The following is a 27149-nucleotide window of genomic DNA, read 5'->3' as shown; positions in this document are numbered from 1 at the left end:
GTCATTTATTTTTAAAGCAACATTTTCATAATGTTGTTTATTTATTTTCCCTGTTTCAGAATTAATTGCATTCTATAGTGCTTTTGATACATTTTTAGCTTTTCTTATTTTAGTATTGTAAAATAATTTCTTATATTTTATAAGTTTTTAGTTATATATCTTATTTATTCAACCTACGTGTTTTCAATTGTTTAATCAAATAATTTTTGCATTTTTGAGATCCATGGACATCTAAGTTTTATTTTTTTTATTATATAATTGATTTGTTGTTTTTAAGTTAGTCATGAAACCTGAATCACAAATGAAATTTGAATGAGATTGGCTATATTATTTATTATCTTAACCCTTTGACGGCCACAGGCCGATATACTGGCTCTGAAATTATATTTCCAAAACAGCTGTGAGATGAGTCTCGAAACCTTCCATTTGATTTCATTTTTTCCTTACTTCTTTATTTTTAGTTTGTAGTATAATATCAAAATAAACATAAATAGATATGTTTCAAGATTATTATAAAGTTTTTTTTCATTCTTTTTGGTTCAGTAGAAAGATGCAATTTGGAAGGTAGTGGCGTAGAAACTAATACATTTTTGGAAAGATATTTTCAATAACTTTATTTATAAAGATATTCACATGAATTTTTATGTATTTGTGTGAAAATGTGTAATCTTTCTTACAATATTAATGGTTTTCTTTAAATATTTTTTTATCTCAATATTTAACAAACAAATAAAATATTTTTATGTTTTTAAATATAATACTAAGCAAAAAAAATTAAGATATTATTATAGATGAGTTACACCAGTTTTTTAGGAGTGTTTCAAAAGTGCCATCTTGAGGCTGGCCTTTTTGGCAAGTAAGCTTGATTTAATGGCTGGGGTTAATGGCCTTCAAAGGGTTATTGAAATTGTGCTAAATGATAGCAGGTCACATAACAACTTTAAGATTAGAGAGCTTTTAGTTGAGGAGGGTTACTCATCTGTTTACAGTTTGAGAAATGGTCTTGTCTTTATGTATATGGTTTAAATTACAATATCATGAAAATATCTTTGTACCATATTAGTGAGGTTTTAACATATGTATATGGTTTGACTTATGTATTAGTTTATGGTTCTTTCTTGATAAACTCAGTAAAGTTATACCTGTACATATCAAGGGCTTATAACGTATATGTGATAATTTTGGAGCAATCTCTATCATACAGGTTTAGTTTTGAAGATCTTTTGAAGAACATTTTCTACACTCTCAGCTCATTACTCTTAGAAAATTACAAATTGTTGTCTCAATGTCAGTTTAGCCTTAGACCCTACCATAGTACTATAGAAGCAATACAGTCCTGTCTTTAATCATGGAATGTTTATAGAGGACTTGAGGCCAAAAGAAAAAAAATGATTTTTAGATCTTACAACATGTCAAAGGTCTTCAACGTTGTAGCCCATGATCTCTTGGTGGATAAGCTATCATTTTATTTCTTTGGTGACTTGGTTGTTAAGTTGTTTAGGAGCAATTTTGGGGGTAGGCATCAAGCAGTTTATCTAAATGGAGAGTTATGAACATCAAAAGAATTCCTTCATATGAGGGGCTGTCCCGGAGCCTACCTATTTATATGTGTATGAGGTGCTCATAACAACCTATTATCATATGTGCATATCCACTCACTTTATGATGTATTTCTGTGGTGTAATTTTGAGTTAACTAACAAACTGATTGTTAAATATTTATTGCATTAAATAACTTGTTTTTTATTGCCTAATATGAAAAGGCTACTTTTATTGAATAATAATTATGTATATATTTTTTGTGCAACTTATACTCTATATTTGCCTTTATTTACTAAACTGTATATACTACATTAATTCTATATCTCTTTCTGCGGCCTAGTGCCTACAATACCATTCCTTACTGGATTAAAATATTCACGTACAGTGACAGACCAATGAACCATTGTTTCCCGAATCAGCTGTTTACTGTAAACTCACCAACCAATCACAACGGTTGACTTATCAATTGCCCACCTTGCAAGCGTAGGCACGCTTGCTCATTATACTCTCGGTCCCGCCTGGGGCACTTATGTACTCTCTAGCCACTGCTGACCATACTTACTCTCCCCCCCATGTGTTACTCTCTTATTTAAATATTAGTTTATCTCTATTTGTTCTACATTTACATTAACATTAAAGTCAGTGCTCTGGATTGGCAATCTCTACCAGAACGTCTCTGCTCCCGGACACCCGCGTCTACCGTGCTCTACAGGACTGGCCACAGTGTTAAGAACTATTCGTTTGCGGTCGTATTGTGCGTGAGTGAATCCGTGAAGGACATCTTCCGTCTTCACGCCTGCCGACAAGACAGCAGCCTATTTCCACACTTACTGATCACAACCTGGCCCTCAACAACAGCAGACTACGGTTAGGTACCTCTCATGAAAACAAAGGTAACTGTTTATTTTCTGCACTTTATTTGAATATGCACTGTTCATAAACTTATTATGTGTAACCTGGTGAACTCTTGTTAAAATCAGTGTGTTCGGCGTCTTCACTGCCTAGTGTGAAGTGGTCCTTCTTAATCGAGCCTCTAAAATATTATTTCATGGTTCTCATAACCAAAATTCATTCTTTTCATGGTCCTCCGGGCCGGATAATAAGAACTTTAGTCCATTGGTGAATATCAGTGCAATCTCAACTCTTATAAGCTATATACAGTGCATATTTCAAAGTGTGGTTTCAGGTTCTTTCACGATTGCAAAGTCCGTGCATATCGATTTTCCAGTCCCCTCTCTATATCAGCTGTGACGTCTGATCATATCAGCTGTGGTGCTCTGTCGACTGCATTGTTTTGTTGACAAACAAGCTTTCAGACTGTCACAGCACAGGTGAACTGATTACTGTTTAATGGTTACCGCTTCTCAATACTTGTTGGTTATCAGCCCTACTTGTAATACGCATTATTCTAAGCAGGTTAAATATAAACAATCTTGGTTATTGACACTTTACCTTGAGCAGGACTCTTATTGCAAAATTAAATGTTTATTTTGTCAACACTATATTCTAGTCTCAGCTTAAAAAGAAAAAAAAAGCTACTTACTGCTCACAATTGTTTATTATAATTTCTATTTGAACATTGCTCACGCATATGTATGCATGGTTTATGGTTACTGTCACAACACTACCATACTTTTCCACTGACAGTTTACATGTAGTACGTGCTCATAATGTTTCCAGAGCCTCTGCTACATTATAGCTGAATTTAGCTCAACAATAACCTTAATTGTTGTTTATTATTTAATAACAACTTGTCTTGTTTACGTTTTGCCATAATAACAGTGTATTTTATTTTTTCAAAACAAAACTATATTATAGGCCTATACGAGCCTACTCTACTTATTGCATTATTATTGAGTTTTTACCTCAAAAAACTAAACAATTGGTACCTGAAGATGAAATCAATGATTTCGAAATGTACATAGTAACAAAAATAAAAGTTTACAAAAAGTGTTAAAAGGTTTATTTATATTGTATCATAAATATTTTTAAATTGTGTTTCATTGTATTATATTGTTTAGATACTTGTTATTTCTTGGGGAAAATACTTCAGAGGAAAATAATTTAGTTTCTATTTTTATCACTGTCTCAGTTCAAGAGGACAATATTTTGTTTACTTTTCACCTTTGAAGTTTCACTCAAATTGATTAATTTTCTACAAACACTTTCAACATGGCGATGTCTCTTAAAGTGGCCAATGCAAAGCGAGAACACCTCTTTTCTCAGATACAAAGTATCTATGATTTAACTAAGAAGACTTCCGATCCAAATATACTTCAGCAGTTGCTTGTCAGAGCTAAATCTATTCAGAGACTTAGACAGGAATTTTCAGCGATATTAGACTTGTGCCACGAGTTGGAATTAAAAGTGGATGCCGACTATACACGTAACTATTCCGCATTAGCGAGCGTGGACGAGTTAGTTGATTACATTTCTGCTAACGTGCTTATGATTGAGACCAAGAGACAAGCTAAAGCTAATAAAAGCGAAACTATTCCGCCTGCCTCCCCTCAAGTCAACGTCCGGCTACCGAAATTGGAATTAAAAACTTTCGACGGAGCTGCTTTGGACTTCTGTACGTTCATCAACGTTTATGAACAAGCCGTACACAACAATGCGCACTTAAGCGATGTAATGAAATTTCAATATCTCTTGAGCGTGCTTTCAGGCGAACCACTCTCTCTGATAAAGTCGCTAAATATAACTGAGCAAAATTATGCAATCGCTTATCAGCTGCTGAAGGATCGCTACCATAATACTAGGCGTCTACTCACACTACAATTAAATCAAATACTAGACCTTCCCGTCATCTCCAGCACATCTGTGAAGAATATCCGTGCTTTCCTTAATCTTTTTCACGAACATATGCAATCACTTAAAGCATTAAACAATGACATCACCAGTAACAACCCACTTCTCTCAGCCTTGTTATTACGCAAGATTGATAATCGGATGGTCACCCGCCTAGAACAGTTTCGAAAAAAGGAAGAGCTTCATACTTTGCCCTCGGTTGAACAAATAATTGAGTTTCTCAACCTGGAATGCAGCCACATTGAGGACAGTAGTCTACATAACAATATTGTGGACCCCAAGAACGCTTCAAGTTCTTATCTTGGGTCAAAACCCAGATTTGATAAGCCCAAATCGTCTCTTAAAAACGTGAGCTTGTTGGCGGCTTCCTCTCCACCCTCCTCGGCCTATAAACAAGGCCCATCATGTTTTTATTGCCATCAGAGCGGTCATAAAATTTATGGCTGTCCCAGCTTCGGCCAAAAGACACCTCAAGAACGGCACGGGATTATTAAACAGCATAAACGCTGTTCTTCTTGTTTGGGGACGCACAGATTAAGTGAATGTCAGTCTAAATTCACGTGTCGAACATGTCGTGGTCGTCATCATACCTTGCTACACTTCACTGATCGGCCAACACGGTCCAGTGTTAGTACGTCGGACCGCGTTCGTCCCGTTGTGGAGAACGGCCGTGACGGCGGCCGGCCTGTAACACCTACACCTGCTGTCCGCCCTCCGCCTGCGACCACAGCGCTCTCGCCTCCTAGCCCGGCCCGAACACACCACACTACACGCTCATGGCACACTGCATCTAGACGTCGCCCCTAGTACCACGGTTCTTCTGGGTACTTCTCTTGTCAAGCTCACCGCCTCTAACGGACAAGCTTATGTCTTTCGTGCCTTAATTGATTCAGGAAGCATGCTAAATTTTATTAGCGAGAAAGCCTCCCAACTGTTGGGTACACAGCGCCGTCCGGCCACTATTAATGTCGCCGGCCTTTCTCAAACCTCTGCTCACACACGCGGATTTTTAACTCTGGGCGTGGAAACTCTTGCTGGCCACCCAGTTGCCGCCCCGCACTCGTTCCACATATTGCCACAAATCACTGTAGATCTCCCACGAGTGCAAATATCTCAGGAGGTCATGAATAAGGTTAAAAATATTACACTGGCTGATCCAACCTTCCACCTCCCTGGTGGCATTGACGTGCTTATTGGTGGAGCGCTAATTCCACATATTCTTACTCACGAGACCTACTCTCTTGGTCTCAATTTACCTCACGCCCTGGGCACCTGTTTTGGTTTCGTGCTGATGGGGACGGCTCCCTGCACACCACTGACGCAGTCTGTCTCTACTATGGCTGTCTCTCTTCTCTCGACTGCTGAGGTAGACCTCCACGCCTCTATGCAGCGTTTCTGGACACAAGAGGAACTGCCTGCTCCCAGTAAAAGGTCTGCAGAGGAAACTCAGTGCGATGAATATTTTTCTACCACGCACTCCAGGGACCATGAGGGTCGATATATGGTCCGCCTCCCTTTCAAGAACACCAGTACTCATCTGGGAAATTCCAAAGTTCATGCTGAAAGTAGACTCTATTCACTCGAGCGCAAGCTCCACGCTCCCACTAATGTGGAGTATTATAATTTATATTCTGATTTTATACATGAGTCTACATTCTGATTTTATACATGAGTCTACATGAGTCTCTCTAGGCCATATGCAGGGCTGCCCTACTCCTGACTTAAGCACTCCCCACTACTTTCTGCCACACCACGGTGTTTTTAAGGCACAAAGTAGCACCACCAAACTACGCGTCGTTTTTGACGCCAGTGCCAAAACCAGTTCCGGACTCTCTCTCAATGACACTCTGTTGACCGGACCTAAACTGCATAATAATATTTGTGACATTCTTCTGCGCTTCCGCCTTCAGAACGTAGTGTTCTCTTGTGACATCAGACAGATGTACCGCCAAATTAAGGTGCATCCTGACGATCAACATTTTCAACTGATATTATGGCGTGATCACCCTACCGACTTGATGTCCACGTTCAAGCTCACGACAGTTACCTACGGCCTGAACTGTTCACCCTACTTGGCCATCAAAACGCTACATCAATTGGCAGAAGACGAAGGTCACCGCTACCCCCATGCTGCTGAGATTCTCAAGCACCAGAGCTACGTCGACGACCTGATCTGCGGAGCTGAGACTGAAGAACTCGCCGCTGAACTTCAAGATCAACTCATCAAACTCCTTCGGCTCGGTGGCTTTGAGCTCCGGAAGTGGGTCTCGAACTCTCCGAGACTTCTGCAACACCTTCCTGAAGATCATCGGGAAATCCCAGTTTTTCTGCAACCCTCTCAGGAGCCTCATTTCTCTATTTTGGGCCTTAAATGGACCCCTCTGACTGACACTTTTACGTTTAATTTTAATTTTTCTTGTGAAAACCCCACTAAGCGTGAAGTTTTAAGTCTCATTTCTCAAGTCTATGACCCCTGTGGTTTTTTGGCGCCTTGTATAATGCTCGCAAAAAATATCATGCAACTCGTATGGATTTCTGGCATAGATTGGGATGATCCGCTCCCTCCAGAAATATACCAAAAATGGCACGCCTTTTTATTTGATCTTAAGCACGTTGCCACTATTACAATTCCTCGTGCTATCCCCTACTCTGCTGCTACTCACTGGGACTTGCACGGTTTCTCTGACGCCTCAGAACTAGGCTATGCTGCTGTAGTCTACATCCGCTCTACCTCCAATGACACGGTGCACGTAAGCCAAGATATGGCTAAAACTCGCGTTGCTCCTCTCAAAAGAGTGACGCTGCCCCGACTGGAGCTATGCGCAGCTCATCTCCTGGCCCAACTTGTGAAATATTGTGTTACTCAATTAGCTCCCACCCGCAAGTTTGGTTCTATTGTTTGCTGGTGCGACTCTACTGTGACCCTCGCGTGGATCAAAACACCTTCTTATCGCCTCAAAACCTATGTGGCTAATCGTGTGGCGCAAACTCAAGAACTTGTGGCTGTGGAGTGCTGGCGCTACATACCCAGTGCTTCCAATCCTGCTGACTGCGCCTCCCGTGGAATCCTTCCCTCTCAATTGGTGGATCATCCCCTTTGGTGGCATGGACCCGACTGGTTGCGTCTCCCCTCCTCGGCCTGGCCAGATACTGATTCCAGCCTGTACTCGGTCTCTCTGGAGGAGCTAGGGGAGCTGAAGCATTCCACTCCTGTCATTGCCTTGGCCACAGCACCGCCTACGTGGGACCTCCTCATCCAGTACTCTTCCAGGAGGAAATTGTTGCACGTGATTGCCTACGTCTTGCGTTTTATCCAAAACTGTCGTTCACCAAACCGCCACTTCGGACCTCTCTCCAAGACAGAACGGGAACTCCGCCCAGCTGCGAAATTTCAAGACCGTGCCAAGAGGAAGCTTTCATTGAAGATCTGGCTCTACTGCGGGACCGAAAGACGTGTTCTACCAGACTTCAACGCCTCGCCCCATTCCAGGGTCCGGATGGACTTCTCCGCGTCGGCGGCAGACTGCGCCACGCTGACCTCCCGCCGAACGTGTCTTACCCGTGCATCCTGCCCAAGAAGCACCCTGTCGTGGACCTCCTCATTGACCATGTCCATGTCAAATATCTCCAGACACTTCAGCAGCGCCTCAAGTGGAGCACTCCTTCCCGCAACCTCCAACCTGGAGACCTCGTCCTGGTGCATCAGGATATTCCCGCTCTCTCTTGGCCCCTTGCACGGATCACTGATGTCACTCCAGGACAAGATGGTACAGTTCGAGTGGTACATCTCAAGACCTCAAGTGGAAACTCTCACTCGTCCAGCAGTGAAGGTGTTTCTCTTACCTCACCTCTACAATTAATTAACTGTCTCTCTACCACCGCCTATAACCTTTGTAATTTGAGCCTATGTTGCTCTTTCTCTCATTGAATCCCAAGGTGATTCAAGGCGGCCGGTATGTTAAGTATTTATTGCATTAAATAACTTGTTTTTTATTGCCTAATATGAAAAGGCTACTTTTATTGAATAATAATTATGTATATATTTTTTGTGCAACTTATACTCTATATTTGCCTTTATTTACTAAACTGTATATACTACATTAATTCTATATCTCTTTCTGCGGCCTAGTGCCTACAATACCATTCCTTTACTGGATTAAAATATTCACGTACAGTGACAGACCAATGAACCATTGTTTCCCGAATCAGCTGTTTACTGTAAAACTCACCAACCAAATCACAACGGTTGACTTATCAATTGCCCACCTTGCAAGCGTAGGCACGCTTGCTCATTATACTCTCGGTCCCACCTGGGGCACTTTATGTGCTCTCTAGCCACTGCTGACCATACTTACTCTCTCCCCCATGTGTTTCTCTCTTATTTAAATATTAGTTTATCTCTATTTGTTCTACATTTACATTAACATTAAAAGTCAGTGCTCTGGATTGGCAATCTCTACCAGAACGTCTCTGCTCCCGGGAACACCCGCGTCTACCGTGCTCTACAGGACTGGCCACAGTGTTAAGAACTATCTATTCGTTTGCGGTCGTATTGTGCGTGAGTGATGAGTGAATCCGTGAAGGGACATCTTCCGTCTTCACGCCTGCCGACAAGGACAGCAGCCTATTTCCACACTTACTGATCACAACCTGGCCCTCAACAAAACAGCAGACTACGGTTAGGTACCTCTCATGAAAACAAAGGTAACTGTTTATTTTCTGCACTTTATTTGAATATGCACTGTTCATAAACTTATTATGTGTAACCTTGGTGAACTCTTGTTAAAATCAGTGTGTTCGGCGTCTTCACTGCCTAGTGTGAAGTGGGTCCTTCTTAATCGAGCCTCTAAAATATTATTTCATGGTTCTCATAACCAAAATTCATTCTTTTCATGGTCCTCCGGGCCGGATAATAAGAACTTTAGTCCATTGGTGAATATCAGTGCAATCTCAACTCATATAAGCTATATACAGTGCATATTTCAAAGTGTGGTTTCAGGTTCTTTCACGATTGCAAAGTCCGTGCATATCGATTTTCCAGTCCCCTCTCTATATCAGCTGTGACGTCTGATCATATCAGCTGTGGTGCTCTGTCGACTGCATTGTTTTGTTGACAAACAAGCTTTCAGACTGTCACAGCACAGGTGAACTGATTACTGTTTAATGGTTACCGCTTCTCAATACTTGTTGGTTATCAGCCCTACTTGTAATACGCATTATTCTAAGCAGGTTAAATATAAACAATCTTGGTTATTGGACACTTTACCTTGAGCAGGACTCTTATTGCAAAATTAAATGTTTATTTTTGTCAACACTATATTCTAGTCTCAGCTTAAAAAGAAAAAAAAAGCTACTTACTGCTCACAATTGTTTATTATAATTTCTATTTGAACATTGCTCACGCATATGTATGCATGGTTTATGGTTACTGTCACAACACTACCATACTTTTCCACTGACAGTTTACATGTAGTACGTGCTCATAATGTTTCCAGAGCCTCTGCTACATTATAGCTGAATTTAGCTCAACAATAACCTTAATTGTTGTTTATTATTTAATAACAACTTGTCTTGTTTACGTTTTGCCATAATAACAGTGTATTTTATTTTCTCAAAACAAAAACTATATTATAGGCCTATACGAGCCTACTCTACTTATTGCATTATTATTGAGTTTTTACCTCAAAAAACTAAAACAATTGGTTACTGAAGATGAAATCAATGATTTCGAAATGTACATAGTAACAAAATAAAAGTTTACAAAAAGTGTTAAAAGGTTTATTTATATTGTATCATAAATATTTTTAAATTTGTGTTTCATTGTATTATATTGTTTAGATACTTCTTATTTCTTGGGGAAAATTACTTCAGAGGAAAATAATTTAGTTTCTATTTTTATCACTGTCTCAGTTCAAGAGGAACAATATTTTGTTTACTTTTCACCTTTGAAGTTTCACTCAAATTGATTAATTTTCTACAAACACTTTCAACATGGCGATGTCTCTTAAAGTGGCCAATGCAAAGCGAGAACACCTCTTTTCTCAGATACAAAGTATCTATGATTTAACTAAGAAGACTTCCGATCCAAATATACTTCAGCAGTTGCTTGTCAGAGCTAAATCTATTCAGAGACTTGGACAGGAATTTTTCAGCGATATTAGACTTGTGCCACGAGTTGGAATTAAAAGTGGATGCCGACTATACACGTAACTATTCCGCATTAGCGAGTGTGGACGAGTTAGTTGATTACATTTCTGCTAACGTGCTTATGATTGAGACCAAGAGAGACAAGCTAAAGCTAATAAAAGCGAAACTATTCCGCCTGCCTCCCCTCAAGTCAACGTCTCATAACCTTGGTTCTCATAACAAAAATTCATTCTTTTCACTGATTCTTCTATAAAAAAGGCAATAATATTAATCTTTGGTCTCCTGTAGATGCACACTGTAGACCTTTATTTATTAGTCTAGGATTCTTACTGTTCCATCCTTGTATGTGTTATTCACTATTATACCAACATAACCCATTTTGTACCTTAGGCCAATAGATGTTAATGCTTATAAAACCAGACATAAACTTGACATCAGTACATATAGATGTATACAGTAGCACCCACAAAATCTTTTGATAATAGGGTGTAAATCTATTCAATACACTGCTACCATAGACTATAGATATTTAGAAGAGAAATATCTATAGTCTGTGCTACTACTTAACATAAGATAAGGCCCTTGCCAATTTGAAATGTAAAGTAAAAACACTCTTGCAAAGACATATGTCCTTATCATGTAAAAAATAACTACAATATAGTTGATTTTAATTAATTTAACATTATGTGTAAGTTAATTTTGTCATACAAAATTCTTTTGTTTTTTAGGCAATAAATCCAGATACAGAGCCATTCATTTCACTCAACATAAATGAAATATATTTAAAACTTCCTTGAAGAATTGGAAGATGTTGATGACTTTAACATTTTAAAAATGGTTAAGATAGTGTGTGGTAAATAATGCTTTTATCAAAATTCATAAAACCATCTTTATCACAATCCTATCCCACATCTAAAAACTCCTACCCTACAGTGACAATATCACTCAAATAGCAGAAGAAAACGATTGGCTATTTGATTGATCTGAATTAAATGTTGTTTCAGAGTTCAAGGATGGGCAGAGAAGCTTGGAACAGAACTATGGAGTCTGGGGGATTACGTTACCAGGAGAGTCGATGTCATAAAGGTGGGTAATTTTAAAATGTTTGTTGTCTAAAAATAATTACTGAAAGAATTTTAGTTGATACAAGTTCTTATAAGTAACATTTTTTCAAACTAGATTAAACTTTTAGTAGTGCATTTACTTCCAAAGTAAAATTATAAAAGTTTACAGAAAGTAATTATGAATATACAAATGACTGTTTACTGAAATACCACTTCTTAATTAGTGTAAACATTGTTCATGTTTTTTAACTTACATTAAAAAAGTAACCAATATAAGCTCCATCTACAGCATTGCTCATGTTACTGTGGGTTAAAAATTAATGGAATATTGTGAAATTTTCTACCCATTTGTATACATTTTAAGGCACATTTTGTTGAAAGTTAAAGTTTTGAAAATGAAAGCCTTCTTGAGATGAGTGATTGATCACACAAGCGGAGGTGGAGACGCAGCATCATTGTGGCTTCAACAAATAAATTGCATTTTAATTCATAAGATCTAGACATCTAAATATACACATGTATATATTCGGAATGATTACTTTTTATTGCAAATTACAGTTATTAAAACTTCTTTTCTTATTAGCTTCAACAGTGATTCTTTGTGAAGTAAACAAGACAGAATCCATGTCCATCATTTAGTGATTTAATAAATCATTGGTACAACTGAATGATAGCAAACAGGAAAATTCATGTTTCCTTCACAATCCCCTTCCATTGGCTTATTGAAACTAACCAATAACTGTCCCAATAAAAGCCCAAATAAGTTGAAACTTAGTAAAAATTATAAATATCTTGGCCAAGTTTATGGCCAGCATTTTGTTTCAATATACAACTCTGATATTTATAATCCTAAAAAACTCAAACAAAAAGTGTTTGAATGATTATAATATAACCAAAACATTTTGTAATTCAAGGTTTTTTCTTTAGTAAACGGTTTTCGAGATTAATTGTAAATATAATATTATTTTTTCGATCACAGAGAACTGGCTAAAACAAGTTCAAACTTAGTATTAAAATTGTTCATATAAATATCTCAATTAAGTTTATGGGCCAACTTGGTATGCTATTTCGTTTCATTATGGTGTCCGTCCAAACTTTAAAAAATTTCACAACTCCACTTTTTATAAACTTTGAGAAAAATAGAAAGCTTTCAGGAATGCTTTTAAAATTTCCTAAAATTATTGTTAAAACTATTTTTCAAGATAGTGAGTACATATAACTCTCATGAGAATAAATTAATAACATTTCCGACTGAGCCAGAAAGAATGATTTAATCTTTATTTGCAACTAAATCACAAGTATATGAAATAGATCTACACAAGTATAACTCCTAATTTGTTAGGATATTTCATTAATAAAAAAAGTAAGATTGTATGGATAAGTGACGTTTAGAACACTTCAGGTTACTGATGGTAATGGGTTCAGATAAGTGTCATAGTTATCAACCATCTCAAAATGTATTGGTTTCACAGTTTTTCCATTTGATTCCAAATTTAACCTGTTAATGCATACATTTATTTAAACAAATTTAAATTCTATTTGAACAATTTAATCAAATGATCAGTACATTATGCATTACACAAACAATACATGTCACAAAATAATTGAATTCCTTATACATTTTTTTTATTTCAGAGTTTCAAGGAGGCAAAAGTGGAGTCTCGAGATGGAGGGAAAGTGGTGAATGAACTTGTCAAAGACATGGAGAATATGATGGAGCACAAAGTGGACGCAGTGAGGGTAGGTTTGGATCTGGCCATACTGTTACAACAGCAATCTAAAACAGGACGTGACATTGGAAGTGTTTAAAATTTATGTACATTAATTCAACAACTAATCTTCAGGAGGGTTACGGTACAGCAAAAACTGATATGTCACTTTATATGGGCAACCCTATACATGTCTAGGAGCAGCACATCACCAACTGCATACGTGATACTGGGTGAAAAGGTTGATCGATAAATCTAGTTTACTGCAGAGAATGACTTTTAGAGGGTGGGGCTCTCTTAACCCTTTGCGGTCAGGTACGGTATTTATAGTTTGTCCTCTGCGATCGCATGGCCAGTCTGACAGGCCACAGCCATTTGCGCAACAAGTAGGAATTGTTTTCGTTGGAGTTGTCCTCAGCGATCGCCTGGCCCGTGAGACCGCCCATTATAGATATCCTTTTACGCTCGGTTGGCTTGTGTCACTGGCCAGTAAAACATCCTGTTTTTAGAAATATTTAACATGTGATAGTAGGTCTGTGAAGTGCTGAAACCTATTGAGAAATTATTTAACTAAAACACAAATGCCTTTTATCACATTTTACCGCCTTCAGTCTTGGAAACAAAATATAAATTCACAGCTGTGTTGCTGGTTCCATCGGCACTGTTTGCTCTGATTGACGTAGTTGTCTGCACATTGTTTTGTTTATGTTTATTTATCAATTTGTTTTAAGTTGTGATTTTAACATGGGTTTTATTTGTGATTTGTGTAAATAGTTCTAAAGTTTTAAGAAAACAGTGGTGAACCAAAAACTGTCTTGAAGATAACGAGAAAACTTTTTGTCACCTGGTAAAAGTAAGGTTATGCCTACCTGTAGATTTGTTGTAAATTTATTTGTAATGGTGTTAGTTATCCAACAGTTTATAAAATCCTGTTAATATGGATAACCTTGTAAGTCATGAAAATTACGAAAAAATAATCTTTGATAAATGTAGTGATTTTGACTCACATCATGATTGTGATGACTTAGAAGATTATGCTATAGAACAATTAGAAGATGAATATAATGAAATTCTTCCATTAGAAGAGGGCCAAATTTTTGAAGACGATAATGTTGTTGGCTAGACACAAAATAGAGATATAGTAGGGGTGGATGAAGAGTGGAAAGAATGGTGTGAGGGCGATACAAATGTTTGTGAATTTAAATGGGCACAATATAGTGGTTACAAACTTTCAAGTAATGAAAAACCATCAACCTCTTTACAGTTTTTCAACTATCTTTCAATGACAGCCTTTTAACTGAAATAGGTAAAGAAACAAATAGGTATGCTGCCGAAAAAATCCAGACAAATACGCCATTTCAGAAAAAATCAATCTGGTGGTCATGGGTAGAAGTAACACTTCCAGAGTTAATTTGTGTTATTTAAAGTTTAAATGCCCAACACCAACATGAATACATCGGATGTAAACATTGAAGGTTGCTGTAAAAACAATTCCGAGTTGGTAGGAAGTGGCCGCCATGATAAATATCGAGCTGACGCAAGGACTGGCGTGGCCAGTGACGCGGGCTAGGCGAGCGGCGAGGACTACTCATGTTGAAATTATTTCGCACCGTCTTTGAAAACTGTGTGGCCAGTCTCAAGGGCCATCCGACCGCAAAGGGTTAATGTTAAAGGCTGTTGCTAGCGTAAACATGAGGGAGTATTGACTCCCCTGCTTGCTTTGACTGGAAGAGTCTTGAACACAACTTTAGGCTCTGCTTCTTCCAAGATGACATGACTGAGATATAAAATCCGCTATCACTCCTCATAAGATCTCAGCAGAAGGTGATTCTTAACACCAACCTTACCCATATTGAATATTCTCTCACTAAGCAAGTGCTCCTTCTAGGACTAAATGAGGGATTTCTTTAGCTCCTAGTTTGAAGTGAACGTTTATTATGAAGGTACAAGTTGTTAGAGAAGCCTGCACCAAAATAGTCTGATGACGCTTAAGGTGGTGTTGCCATATCGCTGCTGACCACTACCTGCTCCCTCTTTGATGTGGCTATGGTCACTAATATCCATTTGATTTACATGTTGTCCGCAAAACAGATGAATGAAAAATCATATGTATATTTCTTTTCAGTAACAACTAATAATGGTTTTTTATTGAAACATATGATGAGACTACTGATCAGTAATTTTTCCTACACGTCAAACTGGCAACATTGTTTGGTGCAGGATGTAAAGGGTTATTCAAACACACCATCCACCAGCAAAGTATTTTTGTGCAGATTATTCTAGTTGTTCTTTTCTTCACATCTGTAATTTGGAAAATGTTTTGAGTCTAAATTATGTGTTTATTTTTTTGTTTTACAATAATATTAATAGTTACGATTTTTTTTTTCCTTGGGGCGGCCTACTGCCATGCACTTAAGCCTCAAGGGCTTTTTGCGCACCCCGGAAACACACCATGAGACCCACCAGTCTACAACTTCAGCAGTTCAACAAACCGCCGAAAACAACCTATCAAGTTCTCCTGGGAAAATTCACCACCCCTGTCCAAACTACCAAAGATGGCATACCGCTCTTTTGCTATTGCAGGGCAATCAAAGAGCAGGTGCTCAGCAGTCTCCTCCTGCTCATTACACCTTCCACAGAGCGGATCCTCCTGAAGGATGCCAACTCTGTGAAGATGCTTCCTTAGGTGACCATGCCCCGTAATGAGACCAATGACCTTAGAAGACATTGATCTGTTTAATGAGAGAAGGTCCGAAGCCACCTTGGAGGAAGGTGACTGTAATACCATTCTACTCACTCTCAAACCCGGATGCAACCTCCACCTTCTCCCATGCTCCGCACGAATCCATTTCGAGACAACCCTAGAGGATTCACACCTTGGAACACCGCAGAGCGGTTGAGGGCCTGTCATAATTGTCGCTGAGCCCTGGTTGGCCAGGGCATCAGCTCTTTCGTTCCCAAGAATCCCCTCATGACCAAGAACCCAACAAACGGTTACATTGTTGATTCTGGCAAGGGAGGAAACGGCCTGATAGCAATCCCAAACCAGTTTGGATTTGATCACGCAAGAATCCAGCACCATCAGTGCTGCCTGACTGTCCGTGAAAATGTTAATCGTCTTGCCCCTATATCGCAGACGAAGATTCTCACGAGCACATTCCATAATAGCTGCGACCGCTTGAAAGACTGTCGGATACGGACCCATAGGGACCACCAGCTCCCTACATGGTCTCACTCCCAGAATTCCAGCGCCTGTGCCGCTTTTTGTTTTAGAGACCACTTACCCCTGGCAATGACCCTTTCTAGATGAGGTCCCCAGTTTAGAACCCTATCTAGGATCACGCCCAGGTACTTGACCTCAGACTTCAGCTCAACGGGTGAGCCTTTGAATAGAAAGGGACCAATGCCCTCCATCTGTCGCCTCCTGGTAAAGGCAACCACAGCAGCCTTGGTGGGGTTGACGGTGAGGCCAACCTTATCACACCAATTTTCCACCATGTTCAGAGCAGCATTGGTCAGTTCCGTGATTGTTGTGTTGAACTTGCCACTCACAAGAATCACAATATCATCTGCGTACCCTTGTGCAAAGACACCGCTGCTATTCAAAGAACTTAGCAGGTCATCCACAACCATGTTCCACAGAAGAGGAGAGAGGACGCTGCCTTGCGGACAGCCCCTCGTAGTCTTCGCACTAACACTTGCTCCCATAGTTACAATTAGTATTGGAAAAGAAGATCAACGACAATAATAAAACAGTAATATAACTATTTACTGATTACCAACAAACCTGTTGAGGTCTTTTTGTTACTTTTGTATTTGTGTTATTGTATAATACTTTTGAAATGAATAATAATTAAATTAGTTCCTGTGTGATTAATAACTAAATATATATATAATCATTATTTATGTACATTTCAAATGTATTACTATACTTAGACCTATTTAGTGATTTTTTAAAATTATTAATCACTATAGGAACTAATTTAATTATTATTCATTTCAAATGTTCTATATAATAATAAATAAATATAATATATATATTATAATATATTACATATAATATATAATAATGACAATTATATATATAATAATTGTTGATCCAATAACCACCATTATTAAGCATTTGGCAGATCTGCTGGCAGATTATCTTACACACTCACCTGTTATTGTCGATGTGGTACCCATCAAGAAAATGTTTCGGACTTTCAAAACGTCATTCTAGATATTTGCTCTGCTATGAATCCAATCCCTAGGGAAGCTTCAATCATCAAATAACTGCACTTTCTGTCAACGGTTTCTTGAGTGACGGCAAAATGTGGTCTTCCTGAATCAAAATATGGTTCCTTTAAAATTCTGATTACTACCTAAAAACAACAGTTCGGGGTGGTGTTTCACAACCAAAGTCAATTTTGATTAAACTCATTCTTTTTGAGACAAAGAGACTTTAAAGTCATAGCCAGAAAATGCTCTCTGAAACTCCACAACTTCATGAAATTGATACCTCTGAATAGACAACACAGGTATACTATAAACCCAATTTGCTGTCAGGTATTTATAGGTTATTATTTGTTTTATATATTTAAGAGTGTATAATTAATACTCTACTAGTACAGTATAAATATTCTTGGGATTCTAACAGGGTGACAGATGTTGTATAACAATAAAACGATGTTGATAAATTACTAGACAGTTTTATATTTATCCAGAGTTAACAATATACTGTACATTCTCTCCATGCTTTCTCTCAAGCCCTTCCAGAATGACTCGTAGAACTGATGAGAGTAATGGGTTTGATTAGTAGTTTGAAAGAGCATAATTCAATGAATTATCAAGCTCCTTGCTGTATGATTAGGTATTTCTTTGATCAGAGTAATTATTATCAGGCCCAGGCTGTAAAACCATAGATGGGAGTTTATATCGATCGTGAAGTGATTTTCCAGACCTGGACAGTGGTATGGTTGACATTCATTGTGTGTCCATTGATCTACTGAGTTCACCTTTTTTCTCGTTATCTCCAATCTCCATCACACAATTTTTTTCATCAGGCCAGGATACAATATGAAAATTTGCCAGGATACAAGGGGATATTTGTGAAAGGTATTATATTAATATGTTTTGTCACTGTAATCTGATCACCTTTGAGGAAAATCTACAACTATATTATGTATATTCTTATTGTATATCAATTACATTACTGTTAAATTGAGTTTCACCCTTTAATAATTCATTACAGAGAATAATGGACACTGCAGAGAATGCAGCAATTGATTCAAATCCTGAAGAAGATATAGGTGACGAGTTTGAGTACTTCAATGCGAAGCTGTTGAAGCCGCCAGGTACTTATGTTCCAGGAGTGGACCCGAATGGGACTCGGGAGCTAGAGCTCACCCCCAACTCCCACTTTTTTGACATGCCGGTTAACACTGCAGTTAGCTCTGTGCATGTACCCACCAACGTCTTTGATAGAGGTACGTTCTAATGTTATTTAAATATAAGATGTTTAAATTACATCAAATAACTTTCATTTTTTAAGATAAAACAAGAATGTTACATAAATTCAGAAAAATCCTGTGTCACGAACCTGTTTTTATTCTAGGCTTAGCGAAATTTGCAGCTCTTTTGTTTACATTTTTACTATGTTCATCCCAGTTACTACAGTCTGGTTGTTAATGTAACCAAGAGTCTGTCAGAAATTAATCACTTATGTTTGTAAAATACACTTTAGTTAAATAATTTAAAAAAATCATAAACATCAAATATGTAAAACAAGAAACAATTATTTATTTTTGTTAACTCATTATTTGTGTGTAATTCAACAGATGAATTATGTTTTTCATATGATAATGAAAAAATATAATTTTCATATTATCACTATTGTTAAGATTATATGACACTATTCAATGTACAATTTGTATCTCAAAACTAATGGATAAATAATTATTGTATATTGCCTCATCTGCTTCAAATGCATACCACTTGTTAGGGAATAATCACACAATTTTAAGATATTTTCCTGTATTTAGAAAGGTTATCTTAAAAAGCCGTGACCGAAATATTGTTTAACAATTTCAGAAAAAAATATTCCAACTGAAAATTGATTGCACCACCTTAAAATACATGTGATAAAATATGTCATACTTAACTTTAAAAGAATAAATTGATGAAGGTCAGTTTTGGAAGTTTATTTTAATAACCCTAGGTTGTTGCCCCCGATATGATGATGTTCTGCACATGGGTGGGGTCAATAATCACACTATCTCATATGTTGTGTGCCTTATGAGGAAAGTCCAGAATTAGGTTATGGTGTTTTGCCCAACAATGGTGGTGCCATATGAGATGGTTCCAAATATGATATTGATCCTAATATGATGATTAGATGGATGTCCGATGTAGGTTAAGATGAAGGTGTTGAATTATGTTATATGATTCTAGCTGTCAGTAAAAAACGTGGTGTACTCATCAATTAGATAATCTTTAGGATAATAAATTTCATATAAACTTTTTTTATGTATTTCAACGTAATTCCATTCACCAATTTAATTTACTTAAACGTGTGACTCTGATGATCAGTGTAACACTTGTTCTTTCACAATATAATCACTAAAATCAAGAATATTCACATATCAGTTGCACTATATTATATAATATCTAATAGGCATTTCACAAATTAATCAAATTCAAATTTCAAATTCAAAACATGTGCTTTCTAGCACAATGACCACCTCTTTAATAGATCAAACAAGAAGAAGGCTGGCGAACTACTACTGCTGCTGGGTGTACAGACTGGAAGTTGTGACACTTTCAGCCTCCAACCCAAACTAATACGTTTTAACTTAATGTTCATTAATATCTCTCCAATAGATTTCAAATTTCTTTAGCGATTATTACAATTAAATAACTCAAATTAATCCAGTATAAAGTTGACTTATCTCTTGCTTTATTAATTATTTTAGTCTTACATGTAATAATCAGCTGTTTGTGACACATGACACTTCCGCTTACCGATCTTACTTCAAACTATTTGAAATTTAAATTTTTGATCTGTTACAAAATTTTACAGCGAAAGAGGTGATACATGCTGTGAAATGGTCAGAACGGCTGGAACTGACTTTCCGTGACAACTACAAGAGTGATCCAAGTCTCTCATGGCAATATTTTGGCAGTTCTACTGGATTTATGCGCCAGTTTCCAGGTATATGATCAGTTCTTTGTTTGAAGTTTGTTTTTGAGGATGGAAGGATTCTGAAGGAAACAGGATTTTTCCGAACATTTGCAGTGATACAATACAATCAGTAACACTACGTTTCGAGATCTGCACTCTTTCTCAGGTGAATGACTAACCTAATACATAACTACAATCTAGGTTAAAGTAAACAAAAAAACCAGAGCGTTGTGACACCCATAAGTGAGGCCCCACAACAGCCATGTTGAGTATTTATTCCACGTACACTAACTCTAAAACATGCTCTTGTACTAGGTTAGTTATTTACCTGAGGAAAAGATAAGAATTGCAGATCTCGAAATGTAGTGTTACTGATTGTATTGTATATGTGATCAGGTTTTTTCTGGGGATGAACGAAAATATGAAAGTGGGGAACTCATTTGATTAATGTTTGATAATGTTGTTTCTGCTTTGATGGACTTAAAGGTTTACTAAGGTACTTACTTTAATTACTGTAACGTTATGATCATTGATATGACTTAAGTTTTATAATATTCAGCATACACAGGGTTTATTACATTTGATGTATCCTTAATTACAAAATGAATTTTTCAACCCAAATATAAAGAACTTTTATCTCTCCATCTACTTTAAATGTTCCACTCAATAATATGTACTGGCTATGCAAGGTATGTGGCCTAATACTATTGATCTATATGTCCGAAATAATGCTCTAAGCACTAGAATAATCTTATTTTGTTAATTCCATTTAATTCATGGACACATAAAGACGACCTTTCAAATCAATTTATTAATTTAAAATAAATAAAGGAATAAGTAAATTACATTAGGACTTAACTATTAACTTTAAAATTTTAGCACCTATCAAAAATTCTGCTTTTCCTTCCATATTACTTATACCAGGAGAGAATGGTAAAAGACTAGACTACTACTCTTGGCTATATTGTATTGTGTTGAGTTCCAGAACAGTTGGTATTTACTTGCTGTATCCATACTGTGCATACGTCTTATGTAGGGGTGGAACTTCCAAATATATTCTAACATTTGATTTATTTTTCTAAACTTCTTTCAAAGTCTAAGATTTTACTGTCACACACCTTCCATGTCTGTATTCTGGTTTCTTCTTCTCTTTCAACACACGTCAACTAGACTTACAGCTGGCAAACAGTTGAGCAGCAGATTAACCTGCTGTTTATTATGTTTTTATACATGCTTTGAGGAAGTCAGTAATACTGACAAATATCAGTGATTGCGATTTATCATGTGACACTAAGTCTTCCTGGTAGCCTAACATTGTCTTAACCTTTCAGGTCTAGAGCCCTTTAATAACTGTAATTTCCACCTCTTTAATTGATTTAATAAATTATTTAGTTTTCTCTGTTTAACCTCATATTGTGTAAAGATCCAAAAAGATATACTCAGGTGCAATTCAATTTTTGCAAACATATGTTCTAAAATGTAAAATGTTGACAGCAACGGACTGGGAGATGGAGCCAGTAGATTTGTTCGACTGTCGTACTCGGTCTTGGTACATAGAGGCCGCTACTAGTCCCAAGGACATCCTGATCTTGGTGGATAACTCAGGCTCAATGATGGGTCAACGGAAGGAGATTGCCCGTCATGTTGTCAATAGCATCCTGGACACTCTGGGGAACAACGACTTTGTCAACATCATGACCTTCGTCAATGACACTAAGGAGATAGTGGAGTGCTACCGGGACATGTTGGTGCAGGTTAGCACAACTAGATGGTACAAATATATGGAGTCCAGATAATTTTTATGTGATTATTATAGACATACATTTTTTTACATATAAAATAATAACTTTTGGCATTACTGTTAAAAAGTGACATGTTTTATGTCCTTCTTTCAATAAAAAATCTCTAAGGTTGGGATTATTCGAAAATCAAGAAACATAGTGCAGAGCATGCTCAGTGTAAGGAGGAAAGAACTTGTCTGTTGTGAAATTTGATTTAGATGTTTTAAGTGCTGTGCTTATTGATTTACTAATACAAGGGTTGTCTGTTTACTGGCTGTTTATTACATAACCAACCGTCTTAGACTGGTTATCGGAAAGGATATGGGACCGCTGCTAGGAATTTGCTCCGTTCCGCTGAGTCAGTGAGCTAGAGGGTTCTGCTTTGTATTTACATATTGTGTTATTACATGTACTTGCACTGAATTTCCCTATGACTGAATGTCATGAGTAAGAATCATTTGTCATAAAAATGTGTAACGTTTATAACAATACACTTTTGTTATTTTGGTGTTGTAATCACAAATTGATGAAAAGGAGGACTTAAGAAATTGAAATAATGGGATTTACTTCTTTGTGGAGAGTAAGCATTCTTTGTGACAGCGTTACACGGGAGCATTGGTATTAAACACATGCTGATTTTGAAACAATATATCAAACATATTGTTGTGTTTACCAAAATTGTTCTATACAACATAATTGCATCTAGCCTTCTTGGGATTTTTGGGGAAAAATCCATTTGTAACTTTACCAATTAAAAACTATTTTATTATGGCCGGTAGAAAAAATAAGATCAGAGTGTTTCTAAGTCTTCCTGAAGCATTTTTTATAATGAAGCATAAGTATGTAATGGCCTTAAGTGCCTCAAACATATGTATATAAGAAATTACTTGTTTAAAACAAATTATGTACTGGGGTTATTATACACTGAGAAGAGAGACCAGTGTACTCTATAATCATGCAGTGGGAGAGATTCTTGTTGAGGAAGAGGCATAGAAATTAATAGTTGAGAGTGAAGCCTGAGGGATGCCTGGTGAGGAGTTAAAGCAGTGATGTCTAATACACATAATGTAGTCTATTGGGAACACTTAACAGAAATCCCATGCTTCCTCACGAAGTAACAGAACACAAGTAAAACATGTCACATTTTCAACCAAACTGCATATATCCTATTCCTCCGTATCTTGCTAGCTCCTAGGTCTCAAATGTTATTTTAAAACAATTTGATCTTTTTCCTCTGTGGGTTTGATCTCATGTTTCTAGTTGACTTTACCAGGAAGTGGATTTACTTACGTCCAAAGGATTTACAAGAGTTACTGGTCTGTGACAAACTTGTTGGGAGAGCCCTTCTTAAATCAGTGATAGATGGAATGGCTTTAATCATAGTTGATAGGATCAGTGATTTTTTGTTTGCAAATATCAAACTACCTGGATCACTTATATCTAAAACCTCTTAGCCCAATCTAGTGGATGAGAATAATCATATTTACTGCATAGTAAAATATCTCCTAGAGTTCAGAGAGTTAAAACCATCAAATTTTGATCATAGATTTGGACTATTGGTAGGTAGTGGATTTTATATTATTTTATAATTTATTATAACTGTTATACATATTTATGTTTAGGCTTATAGATGATCTTAAATGATTGTCAAACAATCTTATTCAGTTCATAATGTAGAGGATTTATAATAATTCTGAGTAAAATATTTGGTGTATATATTCTTGAATTAAACATGTTAATGACTACCAAAAATAAGAATAATAATGAAACTGTTGGAACACTGTTACAGGCAAACCTGGAAAATATAAGAGAGCTGAAACTCGGGATGAAGAACATGGGACCTGCCACTTTCATAGCAAACTTCAGCACTGCTTTAATAACAGCCTTTGACATTCTTGAGCAGGTAAATTGTATAATTAGACTGCCTTGAAATAGAAGTTTCAATGAAATGTTTTTCAGATAGGTTTAAATATTAACGTTGTATTCTCCTGAATATATCAGTCTTTATGCCAACTTTACTCATAAAAATTTTTCATTGTACTAAAATTAATATAACATAGTTTAGTCCACTGTCCTATACTAAATAAGTGAGATATTTTGCTCAGTACTTTTCTCATTTACATCAAATGTATAGCTAAACATATTAGTGTTACAGTGCAGTATTTATGATGAACAGTAGATTAAATAAATCTTAATTGGCTGAGTTTTATAGCAAAGTGTGAGCAACATGGAGTTTCATGATGGTAAATGTAACTCCATGGGACTGGGCTGAGCATTAGGTAACATTTTTAAACTGTTCTGACCATGATGGCAATGAGAAATAAATAGCAGAATAAATAAATTTGTAAATAAATTGTGTACAATCATATTCAGAACAAGTGACATTTTTATTCATAGAATAAGATAAAAAAATAAGTGTTAAAGGACGGTGACAAGATTTGATTTTACTCTTGTGTTGTAGTACCCTCCCTTGCTCACTAGAATTGTTATTATTTGAACATTACTGTGAAACCTAACTTAATGAACACGAATTTGAAAGTAACATGTGGCAAGATATCGTGAACAAGACTTAATCCGTAGACTTTAAGTTTTGTGTAGAAATTGTATTTATACATAGACAATAATGTGTTCTATGATGGGACATGTCTCATAATGGAATTTGGGCAGAGCGTAATTTTGTATCAATTTCTTTTCTGTATGATCAACTGTCCATCTATCTGCCTTGGATATCTCGAGAATAAAATGAGTTATAGATTAAAAATTTGCATACAACCTCAGGGAAGCCTGTTATTCAACATGTAGCGTAGCATAATCATACCTTGTTATTAATCCGTAAAGAGATGAAACTTTAATATGAAAGATGACTGTTATATAAATGCGAATGATTTAAATAAGTTATTTCTATTAATTCAGATTAAAAATTTTAATTAGAATCAAAACCATCGCTTTCAGAAAATGTTATACCTTCAATAGCTATAGAAAATCATTTCTTGTTTGCCTGCAGTACAGGGAGTCTCGTATGGGCGCTGCCTGCAACCAGGCCATCATGCTGGTCACGGACGGGGTACCTTACAACTTCAAGGAAATTTTTGAGACTTATAACTGGAAGAACTTGCCATTCATGCCAGTTCGAGTGTTCACTTATCTGTTGGGCAAAGAGGTGGCTGACGTCAGAGAAGTCAAGTGGATGGCGTGTGCCAATAGAGGTTTGTAGCATTCAATAATTTCATAACATTAATTTGCAATAATTAATCATTTCTTCATCTGTTCCAGTGTCATTTCAGTTTTTTAATTGTAGGATTTTTTTAACCTAAAAAGCACAATATTTATCTAAATACGTATGTTTTCAGACTAAAAATAAATCTACTATAAAATGGTAAGCTAGTGGTTTTGATTGAGTTGGTACATTTGTATTCTTGTAATAATTTAAAATAGAATAAAATCCACCTGCAGAATCAGAATCATCTTTATTTTTTTACACATGGTGTATAGATGAATGGTTTCATAATTATATGTGCAATATTTAATACTATTTCTAACAATATACATATACATACAAGAACAATAAATATACACAAGGTGTTTCAGACCACCCAGCCGCAATCTCCTGTGGTTGAACTATTTGACATAGAGCGATGCAATAAACTGAAACCCAAATAAATCTCATATGGCGAATGTCGTAAAATTGATTTTGTCACATTTTAAATACAGTGTGTGTCTGAAAATGAAGGTCAAAAGTACCAAAGTAAACAAGAAAAAGCTCAAAAGATTTTCAATCGATCCCTGCAATTTGAATAAGACTTAAGATATTTTCAAAATTTTTGTACCAAAATTGTTCAGCATTTAAAGACCTTTAAAATGATGGGCCATGATCTTGCATTTTCTAGATTCGAACCTGTGACCTTCATTTATGTATATGCACTGTATACTGTAATCTCTAATTAAGGGAAATGTGGTTTTTACAGATTATTCCTCTTTAAATTTAGAATAGTACAAATGATATTTTTTGTATTATAAAAATTGAATACAAGTTTTTGATTGAAGTTGATCTGTAAAAGGAAACACTACATACTGTGTGTAGATGAACATGTGTAAAATACACCATCTTCAGTATATTTTGTTGATAGTTTTGACATTCTGCAAAGAACGTATAATCCAGAATACAGTTTTGGAGCCATTTATTCTCTATTTTTATCCAATATCAGTGAACTTTGCATTGTTAAAACCAAACTACCATATGATACAGAGAATTTATCAATTTTTATGTTAGGATATATTTAATTTATACACTGGTTGGTGTTTAACTCTGTGTAGTTTGTTTTGTCCTGATTTAAAATTAAAGTTTTCCTGAAAAATACATTAACCCTTCTCACGCCACTAATAAATCCTTTAACTTTCCAACTTTAATTCCAAGACATGTAAAAATTTTTGTTTCTTTAAGTTCAAAGCTAATTTTTATTATTACTAAATTATAAAAGGTAAAAGCAAAAAAGTATAAAACAAAGCATTTTACATAAAATTATTTGATAAAAATAAAAAAGAACTATTTAAAAAACTGTTTATTTTAAATAAATTTTAATTTCATTGAAAACTGAGAAAGTTTAATTAAATTTTACTATAAAAACAAGATAAATATTTCAAACTAATCACAACACTACCACATGATGAAGAATAATACAAGATAAGCAGTAGACGTGCGTGCTCATGCATGCTTGTGACAACCGAGAAAGCAGTAATACATGTCACGGATATGTGTGGCTATAGTTCTGTAGGAGACGCAGAACTGACAAGCAGGTGGTCGGAGTTAGACAAAGGGCACTCGTCTCCTCCTGCCGCAGAGTGAAGGTAGTTTATAAATACTTCCCTTGCAATCACGATAAGCAGCAAGATTCTGGGCATTTCGAAGGCCTTTTGTGAACTAAAAAACTCTCCAA

At 36.4% G+C, this 27149-nt stretch overlaps 1 protein-coding gene across 1 annotated transcript in view; it reads left to right on the top strand.

Moving 5' to 3' along the window:
- LOC124355763 (voltage-dependent calcium channel subunit alpha-2/delta-4-like) overlaps nt 1-27149 on the top strand; it is a 67584-nt gene that overhangs the window by 2691 nt on the left and 37744 nt on the right. The window contains exons 2-8 of the mRNA XM_046806917.1: nt 11504-11585; nt 13199-13303; nt 18506-18740; nt 20333-20464; nt 21929-22188; nt 24005-24118; nt 25220-25421. Coding sequence (XP_046662873.1) covers nt 11504-11585; nt 13199-13303; nt 18506-18740; nt 20333-20464; nt 21929-22188; nt 24005-24118; nt 25220-25421 — 1130 coding nt within the window. The remainder of the gene's footprint in view (nt 1-11503; nt 11586-13198; nt 13304-18505; nt 18741-20332; nt 20465-21928; nt 22189-24004; nt 24119-25219; nt 25422-27149) is intronic.

Source organism: Homalodisca vitripennis, chromosome 2 (genome assembly GCF_021130785.1).
Source record: "Homalodisca vitripennis isolate AUS2020 chromosome 2, UT_GWSS_2.1, whole genome shotgun sequence".
Lineage (NCBI taxonomy): Eukaryota > Metazoa > Arthropoda > Insecta > Hemiptera > Cicadellidae > Homalodisca > Homalodisca vitripennis.
This window is presented reverse-complemented; position numbering and strand designations above follow the sequence as displayed.